This window comes from Engraulis encrasicolus, chromosome 11 (genome assembly GCF_034702125.1).
Source record: "Engraulis encrasicolus isolate BLACKSEA-1 chromosome 11, IST_EnEncr_1.0, whole genome shotgun sequence".
Taxonomy (NCBI): Eukaryota; Metazoa; Chordata; class Actinopteri; order Clupeiformes; family Engraulidae; genus Engraulis; species Engraulis encrasicolus.
In genome coordinates, this window is record NC_085867.1 from 29,377,220 (window position 1) to 29,387,219 (window position 10,000).

The following is a 10,000-nucleotide window of genomic DNA, read 5'->3' on the forward strand; positions in this document are numbered from 1 at the left end:
ATGGGGGACAACCCCCCGAACCCCCAACAAACTTAGAATCTCAAACCTCTGGCCTAAAACCCTGACCAACCTTTTGTGAACTAGCAGAACACCTGTAGCGGGGGATCTTTCTTGTTGTCTGGCCCAGGGGCCCATGGGCTCATAACCCATCCCTGCATAGCTATTCCAGACAAGGTCCTTTAGCTGTCCAAATGCCATGGAGGTGGATGACTCCATCCAGTTAGTTCATCATGAAGCAGCCGGTTTGTCGCAACCAGGCTTTGAGTCCCAGGTAGGCAGCCCATAGATACCTATCTGATATTTAATTAAAGAACAGTATGGAAGTTCATTTTGGTGACCCAATTTGCACATAAGCCTGTCAAAACATGTCCAAGCAATTTGCTTCACAAAATGTCACAAGAGCGACACGTAGGTAGAAATGTTGAAAAAAAATGTGTTGCACATCACTTTACAGTAACTTGTCTATTTTGTACACCAAAAACTAGTGTGATGAGGCCATTACTGCGAATATCATAAAATTACTTGATACAATACAATGCGAAAGGTGTAAATGATCAAGGTACGGTAAGTCCTCACATACTTTGCATCAGCAAGTTTTGAAAAAGGCACACATGTTGTGGCAGGCTGTGATTTGACAAAAAAATCATACAGTAGGCCAGGGGTGCTCAACTGGCGGACCCAGGTCCGGATGCGGACCCAAACGCAATGTCATCCGGACCAAGACAAAATCCATCTGTATTTAATATGTATAAATTATACATGAGATTTCGCTGCCATGCCATCTATAGGTGTATTTCTGCGAAGCCAGTCTTATAACAAATAAAAGTATCATCACTATGACAACTCAGTGAGTGAGCAAGAGGCCAGTGCGGCCAGCGAGTGAGGCTATTTTCTGCATCGGTCCGTAGCGACTTTTTTGGACCCTGGAAACATACGAAATTTGGCGAGTGGACCTTTTCAGTTTCTAGTTGAGCACCCCTGCAGTAGGCTAAAGGAATACATTTTTCCAATTGAAGTCCCCAGCGACAGCACATTTTGTCAACGTTTTTGTTGCTGAGCGCCATTCGACACCTGCGCTACCACTTGCCCTGTGTCCTACAGTACAACGCCAGATAAGGAGTTCTCACGGCATGCTATAAGGCTGACACAACAGGGATGAGTGTTCCTTTTATTGGCCTTAACGCCCTCGTTACAGTTGACCAAGTTTGTATGACTCAGGGAGAGGGGAGTCTGAGGTACAGTAAGCGGTGGGTAAGTCTCTGCAGATACATGCAGACAGGCAGACAGGTGGCTCACAGGTGCTATGCAAATACACTACCTGCCGGTCGGTCTTCTGTTGTCTTCTACATCGTAGGAGTGTACCCACACACACTCCTACACACACACACACACTCCTACATTCTTCTACTTCTACATTCTACTTCTACATGTCAGCCTTCTACATCTATTGTTAAGACCTACTCAGTTTCCTGTTTTGCTTTTCATCATGTAATGCAAATTAGTCTGAGTAAAGACAACTGTTGTTGTTGTCTTTTTCAAGGCAACAGTCTTGGCTGGCTTACATTGTCAATGACTGTGTTGTTTATGTGGCTGAATTTAGAATAATGGCTGCGTGATTGTTGCTAATATTTGTTAATGACTTTTGGTTATTGCGTTTGGTCTCTCGCTTGGTGTTTCTTGCTAACTGTCCAGAGGGTAGAATGCAACTGATTCAATTTTTGTCAGTCAATCACAATCAATCTGGCCACAATTCAATTGAGAACTAACATCATGTGTTATCTTGGTGGCTTTGGAAAACCAGCCCTTTTTATGTGGGTGGCTTGTCTAGACACAGTGCTTTTTGTGCCTCAAGGCCTTAATCTTGTTTTGAAGCAGACAGTTGATCAGTTACTGGTCATTGTAAACATGCCCTATTTTTGTAAAAAAAAAAGTTCAGTTTGCTTTACATTCTAATGACAAGCAACAGAACCAGAGGGATAGAAACGTGAGACTGAGAGAACAGAGAGGAATGCAGAGGAGGAGGAGGAAGTGGAGGATGAAGAAGAAAACAGGGAGTAAGGAAAGAGGGAGGGAGAGAGGGAGGAAGATGGAGAGAGATGAGGAGGGAGGAAGAGTTGCTGCGCAAGAGATGAGTGCAGGCGCAGCACACTCTCCTCTGCCAAATGAAGACTGACAAATAAGGAGGTCAGCCAGCTAGCGTCTTCATGACGACCGAGGAGTTTACACAGAGAGGAAAATTACTGTACAGCCAGCTTAATTAGGAAAAGGAGGACAGAAAGGGAAAGGGAAAAAATGAGACTTGTGCTGCTGAATCAACTTGATTCTTACACACTGCTTAAAAGACACAAAAAAGTTAGAAAATAAACAGCTTTCTACACAGACTTCTGACCCACTAAGCAGATTGTAACCATCACAATGAGTCAGCGTTCTCGCTGGCTGACTTTATCACCATGAACTGTTTTGTGTTGAGACATTCTCACGACTCTCAGTGTCCAACCCTGTTTGTTTTGAAAGAGAGGACTTTCTTCTCTGGCGTGGAGCGTGTTGCAAAAAGATTTGTACTATCGATGATGAGGCATCCACTTGTGTCTTTTTGAACAAATATCTCCGCACTGTCTGAGATTCAAATCTTAGCGTTGTCACCCAGGAGCTCCATTTTGCCGTAGCAGTGGGGACAGTGATTGAGAAGGCTGTGTGACTGGCTGACCCGGTTCCCAGCCCTGCTGGCATGGTGTAGTGTTTCGGGTCGTTCCCATGAGTCCCACTGTGGGCATTGAGAGAGGCCCATTCTCAAGCCTGGCGAAAAAGGCGTGCTTGGACCCGAGCCACTGTGTGTCTGAGCCTTGTGGGTCCGTCCAGTGGGTCATGGCCCATATATGTTACTGGCTGTTAAGGCAGACTGGCATTGGGAATGCATCAACAGTTGAAGGAGAAGGTTAAAGTCTGCACATTCAAAAAGCCTGACCTGGGAGCAGGACAACAAAATAACAAGATAAATGATGGAAAATGTCTGCCTCAACCAGGGTTTCTGTGCTCCCACTTTTTGTTTCTGTTCTGTTCTGTTCTGTCAAGAAGGGGTTTCACACAAAAAGTTACGAAGAAAGTATATATTTTTTGAATAGTGGAATCAGAAAAATCGTCTTTTATCTCAATACACATCAACATTTCCCTGTTACTATGGAGCTGGTTTGGAGGGCTGTGGCATAGTTTTTGAGTTGTTGGTTATGTGAAAGTGCTATTTGGTAGAAAAAAAGAACATTCATGAAGATGAAATGTCCAAGGCTTTTTTTTTTTTTAACCTTCGCTCAGCTTCCATCAGTCCCCAGCTACTTCCGTCTCTTCTCTGCTCTGTCTTGTTGTTATGCTCTTGCACTCTCAACCCATTAAGGCACAGCGGTATACATTTGCTGTAACCAGAACGGAAACGACCATAGTCGTAGTGCATTATTAAAGGGCCTGTGTTATGTCATAGTAGTGTAGTACTATGGTCTATGGACAATTACAGCGTTCCACTGGTGGAACAACATGCATTATAGGGCTACACCGTTATTGTAGCGAAGGGGAGTAGAGTTGCCCAGCTGGGACTCGAACCCAGACCTTCTGGGGTAGTAAACTGGGGCTCTGACCGCTACATCAAAGAGCCAGGCTCGTTGGCGTGACAGTCAGAACACATCCACAACCCTAGTGATGGTCACTCCATCACAGTTATATCCAGTGAAGATCTAATCAGTGGACTGATCTTTTTTTCCTTCTTTTTATTCTCTTTTCCTCAGGCAAGAGGTCCAGGAGAACTGTGTTCGCTGGCGAAAGAAGTTCTCCTTTGTGTGCAAGATGAGCGCGAGTTCTACAACAGGTGTTCTGGACCCCTGCATATGTAGGGTGTCTGTACGGAAGGTGAGTCATTCACACACACACACACACCTACACCTACACTACTCCTACACCCACACACACTCCTACACCTATACACACTCCTCCACCCCCACACACTCCTATACCTACACACACTCCTATACCTACACCCACACACACTCCTACACCCACACACACTCCTACACCCACACACACACTCCTATACCTACACCCACACACACTCCTACACCCACACACACTCCTACACACACACACTCCTACACCCACACACACTCCTAGTCCTACACACACACACACACACACACACACACCAGTAGACACACGCACACAGAAACATGTACACACACACACACACACACACACACACACACACACACACACACACACACACACACACACACACACACACACACACACACACACACACACACACACACACACACACACACACACACACACACACACACACACCACCCACTTCACACACAAATACAGTGTATGCATGCATAGTAGGCATATGCAGAGCAATTTCGTGACTCCATCTCCTGTCTATTTAAATGCACTGTTACATTATCCTTGACTCTTGCAGTGCAATCATGCTTGCCATACTGCGAACGACACAAGACTGTACACACCATTGATATACGATCCTACAATCTTTATGGTTCACAATTAATTGTATTGAGTGGCATTGACAAAAATTAAAAAAAATCTTAATTAGCGTGATGGTGGCAGGCAATTTTAATGTTAGTGTATGAGATGCTACCTCGGAAATAGTATTGAAAATAAATGAATTTAAACCAACAATTTATTGCAAATGACGTCTGCTGAAAAGGGCCTCTTGTGTGACAAAGGTTATTCTCCACTGAGCCTGTACACTTTTGCTCACTGGCTCACCCTTCAATCAGCTAATCACCACAATACCCAAGAGAAAGGCAAGCTGTCAATTCTATCAATCCACCCACTCCATTTTAGCAAATTGCTCAGCTGCCATGAATTCCCAGCGCATACTGGTTTCTCCATACAGTGAGGTCAGACTGTAGTTTATTGTGGTGCTGTTTTGCAGCCTTTGTAGCATTTTTCAAATGAATTCCTCCATGTCTCGTTTCAATGGTCATCGTTTTAGTGCCTTTTTAACACACAGCGATCAGCTCCAGACATCAGAGGCGACCTAAACTACAAAGAATCACTGGACTGTGTTGATAGCAAGAGCGACACGAGCTATACAGTACGTAAAAGTGAGTGACAGAGCATGACCATTTAAAGCAGAAGCATTCCAATATTACAATTGGCTGCGGCAGCTATCGCAAAACCGCATCATAGCTAATTAGCATGATATTCGCTGAAGTTCAACTACAAGCCTTCGTTCAAGTCCCTCGAATGGCCTCTTGTCGCCCAAATCACTTTTGTCTCTTGTGATGCAGCAACTCAATACTATGTCAACGACTTCCGTAGCCGGTCCCGCTCAAGCCGCCTCTGGTGCATTTATGCCATCAGGCACCTGCCAGACCACGTCTGACTCTCCCATCAGCACCGATTAGAATGCTTGCCGGTCACCCCTTTCAGTTGACATGACAACCATCTCCTCCGTCTTTGTTGTGGCTGTCTCCATGGTGACCGGCATACACAAGGCATGCATTAGGGGCTGCTCTCTTTTGTCTTGTGTTGCGTAATGAGTTGCTGGCTTGTTGATCCTGTGGTCAGTCAGAGTCGATCAGCCAGTGTGGTGGTCTGCCACAGACAGGACTTCTGGTCCGAATGCACAGGAATAGAGCTTAGTGGTGGGGGAAAGAAAGGTCTTACAGTATAGGTTTGTGGTGGCAGTGTGTGTGTGTGTGTGTGTGCGTGCGTGCGTGCGTGTATGCGTGTGCGCGTGTGTGCGTGTGCGCGCGTGTGTGTGTGAGAGAGATGTACTCATTGATTTGTCTTTCTGTGTTTTCATTTTGCAGGAGCTCAAGGGAGGAAAGGCATTTTCAAAGGTTGGTACACATTCATGCACAGATTGTCTGTGCTTCTCTCTGTTTTTGTTTCTCTATTTCACCGTACCCCCCCCCCCTTCTCTCTCTCTCAGTGTGTGTGTGTGTGTGTGTGTGTGTGTGTGTGTGTGTGTGTGTGTGTGTGTGTGTGTGTGTGTGTGTGTGTGTGTGTGTGCCAACTCCACTCTGTGTTTATGACTCACCCATTCAAGGTCAGTCCCAGGCTGACTCTACAGTAGTTTACAGTCTCTCTTTCGTTCCCCCCCTTCTCTCTCTCTTCAGTTCCCCCTCTTTTTTCCCACCTTCTAGTCTCTCTCTCTCTCTCTCTCTCTCTCTCTCTCTCTCTCTCTCGCTCCCTCTCCCTCTCTCCCTCTCTCTCTCTCTCTCGCTCCCTCTCCCTCTCTCTCTCTCTCTCTCTCTCTCGCTCTCTCTCTCACTCTCTCTCATTTCCTCTCCCGGAGGGAAATGGGTTTTTTTCTTAATGGGTTCTGCAGTTCTGCTGCCTGTGGGACAACCCCTCCTTTCGGTGGTCTCCCCCAAAACATTCACCACCACGTGTTCACCAACTCACAAGCAAGCACATGACTTCAAGGAAACACAACTTGAGATGTCAATCAACATACTATACTGCCCTGCGAAGGCAAAGTGCAGTAACGGCGCCAACATTGAAACTGGACAAAATGCCTTCAAAGCCATGGAATTAGGTTGGATATTGTAGTCACTGCAAATGTAGCATAGCAATATCTCTAAAACAGGACACATTTGGACCATAAGACTGTCTCAAGATAAAGGAGGTGTAATGAAGACCATTTTCCTCAATTTTGACAAAATATATAGTTAAGTTGCTGCACTTTGCCTTTGTAGGGCAGTATATTGATCCACAGTTTGACTTACAACTAAAATTCTATATACCTTCATGTGAATATGTATTTTTCACACTTTGGCAAATCGCACACCATTAACGAACGTCCTATATCGATCACTAAATTTAGGATGTTGAGAGCTATTAGGAGAGATATTTGACCCTCATGGTCTCTCACAAAATATCTGTCAGTCACCACAGTAGAGTGTGTAAAAACTAGTGTCACTGGAAAAACTATTTTGTGCATTTTCAAAAGAAATATGGTATGAATGAAACCCCAAAAGAAAGTGAATAAAGAAGCACTCATCAGATTTCTTTTATCATTTCTAATCGCCTCACATCACAGACGTTTCGGGCTTACACCCTTCTTCAGTGTGAAATGGCGAAATCGAAATCGAAATAAAAAAAGAAATCTGATGAGTGCTTCTTTATTCACTTTCTTTTGAGATTTGAGTTCATTCATTGGCAAAGTTAAGCACCCAGTGTAAAGTATAGGAAGACAAGGTGTTGAGCTCGCTTCCTGATCTTTCTATGAATGAAACCCCTCCATGTATACAGTACTACATTTTGGTTGACTTACAGTACATTCGGCAACTTACTTACAGACAAATTACATCCACAGCACAAAATCTTCATCTTTTCAGGGCACCTAGTTAAAGTATTAGGTGTTCACTGTCAAGGTGGGCGCCTAAGCATTAAACTGCAGGGGAAACCCTGGCGTTTAAGTGAGTGTGTAGGTGAACAAGGGAATTTGTGTCTGAGCGCGTGTGTGAGTGTAAGCATGTGTGTGAATGAGTATGAGCATACAGTATACAGTATGTGTGTGCACGCGTATGTGTGTGGTCTGTAGTTGATCTGGGACAAGTCGTAACAGAGCCCTCCACATGGGATCCTGTGTGTAGTGTGGTGTGGTGTGTTGCAGTGTGTACGTACGCTAGTGTGTAGTGTAGTGTGGTGTGTTGTGTGTAGTGTAGTGTGTTGTTGTGTAGTGTAGTGTGTACCCTAGTGTGTAGTGTAGTGTAGTGTAGTGTAGTGTAGTGTAGTGTAGTGTAGTGTAGTGTAGTGTAGTGTAGTGTAGTGTAGTGTGTGGTGTGGTGTAGTGTAGTGTGTACGCTAGTGTGTAGTGTACTGTAGTGTAGTGTAGTGTAGTGTGTGGTGTGGTGTAGTGTAGTGTGTACGCTAGTGTGTAGTGTACTGTAGTGTAGTGTAGTGTAGTGTGTGGTGTGGTGTAGTGTAGTGTGTACGCTAGTGTGTAGTGTACTGTAGTGTAGTGTGGTGTGGTGTGCAGTGTAGTGTGTATGTACGCTAGTGTGTAGTGTAGTGTGTACTGTAGTGTAGTGTGGTGTGGTGTGTTGTAGTGTGTACGTACGCTAGTGTGTAGTGTAGTGTGGTGTAGTGTGGTGTGTAGTGTGGTGTGGTGTGGTGTAGTGTGTACCCTAGTGTGTAGTGTGGTGTAGTGTATAGTGTGCTGTAGTGTGGTATGTAGTGTAGTGTAGTGTGGTGTGGTGTGCAGTGGAATGCTGTGAGGTCCCAGGGGAGACATGGCAGAGCTTTGGCTGAGGGAGGGACCCACGGCTGTGGCCCTAAACCCTAAACTCTACTCCTCTGGGGATTGCATGCAGAGAGCATGTGCTAGATTAATTATGGTGTGTGTGTCTGTGTGTGTGCGTGTGCGTGTGTGTGTGTGCCTGTGCATGTGATAGTACAGTTTGTGAGTTCATATTTTGCTATGCACTTTTGAAGAGGGAAATTTGACACAGTCGAACTCTGCACATACTGTAGGTTCACACGCTTTGTTTGTAAACATATCTCAACGCAGCTTTGCTCTATTCACTTTGTATTGATGATGGCAACAAAGGATTTGACTTAAATAAAAGGCCTTGAACGGTTTGCTTAATGCTTTTTATATCTGAGGAAGAAAAAAAATGTTTAAGAACATCTTTTATGTGTTTCATCCTGGTGGAAGTAAGTGTTACGTAGAGTTCAGTGAACTCTCTGGCAGCTGTGCTCATTTCAGTGATGTAAGGAGGAATTGTTTTGATTCGCTGTCAGGCTTCAGTGGTGCTTGTGTGAAGGTCATTTGGAGCCTTTGTTGCCAAGTTTGTTTATTCGCTCAGCAGGTGATTGGGAGTCTGTGGAGGCCTGTAAAAGGGTTTTTATGAGAGCGCTTTCGTAAAGGGTTGGAGGAATTGTGTTAAGTCATCTTGGGTTGCTTGCTGTGCTAAAGGATGATACACCTCTGGTCTCTGACCTGTGGCCGGATTAAGTTTCTTCATATATATTTAAGTGTGTTGGGTGTGTATGTATATTTCTATTAGTGTGTGTGTGTGTGTGTGTGTGTGTGTGTGTGTGTGTGTGTGTGTGTGTGTGTGTGTGTGTGTGTGTGTGTGTGTGTGTGTGTGTGTGTGTGTGTGTGTGTGTGTGTGTGTGTGTGTGTTTTGAGTGTTGAGTGTTTGATTGTGTGTGGTTGTCATTGCATGTGTGTATTGAAAGTCAGGTTGAAGATTTAATGGCTTGCTTATGTATATTGTTCTTTGTGTATTTGTAGTTTATATCTCTCCATAGATATTATTTGTCAAGTCATTTCGAAGTTGTATTTGTTTGTGCCTGTGTGTACAGTATATGTCTCAGTGGGGGAGGAAGTCAGGAGAATGAAAAAGCAAGGTGTCAGTGTAGTAGGATGTTGTGTTTCCGATGAGCCAGACTTCCTTCCTTCCATCTGTGTGCGTCCCCCTGGCCTCCTGAATGATTTGCTTAGTCCTGTTCCCTCATCCGGACAGGACAGGAGCAGGAGGAGGAGGAGGAGCAGGAGGAGGAGGAGGAGCAGGAGGAGGAGCAGGAGGAGGAGGAGGAGGAGGAGGAGGAGGAGCAGGATGAGGAGGAGGAGGAGAAGGAGGAGGAGCAGGAGGAGGAGGTGCTGGAAGGGGAGGAGCAGCATGAGGATGAGGAGCAGGGACATGAGGAAAGGGAGGAGAAGGAGCAGGAGCAGGTAGAGGGGGAGGAGAAGAGAGGAGGAGGTCAGTGGAAGAGTTCTGCTGAGCCCCTCTCTCACCCGGACGGGGCAGGAGGAGGAGGAGCAGGAGAAGGAAGTTGAAAAGGAGGAGGAGGAGAGGAGGAGGGCCGTGTTCTGGTGAGTTCTGCTGAGCCTCTCTCTCACCCGGAGGGGGCAGGAGGAGGAGGAGCGGGAGGGGGAGGAGGAGAGGAGGAGGTCAGTGGTTCCGGAGAGTTCTGCTGAGCCAGCAGTCGGGAGCTGAGGCAGAAAGACAGTCAGAGACACACACCAGACCAG

General features: G+C 45.6%; 1 protein-coding gene across 1 annotated transcript in view; it reads left to right on the forward strand.

Moving 5' to 3' along the window:
- Positions 1–10,000, forward strand: part of eeig1b (estrogen-induced osteoclastogenesis regulator 1b) — an 87,027-nt gene that overhangs the window by 61,991 nt on the left and 15,036 nt on the right. Inside the window, exons 3-4 of the mRNA XM_063210383.1 lie at positions 3,774–3,894; positions 5,823–5,852. Of these exons, the coding sequence (XP_063066453.1) occupies positions 3,774–3,894; positions 5,823–5,852 (151 nt within the window). The remainder of the gene's footprint in view (positions 1–3,773; positions 3,895–5,822; positions 5,853–10,000) is intronic.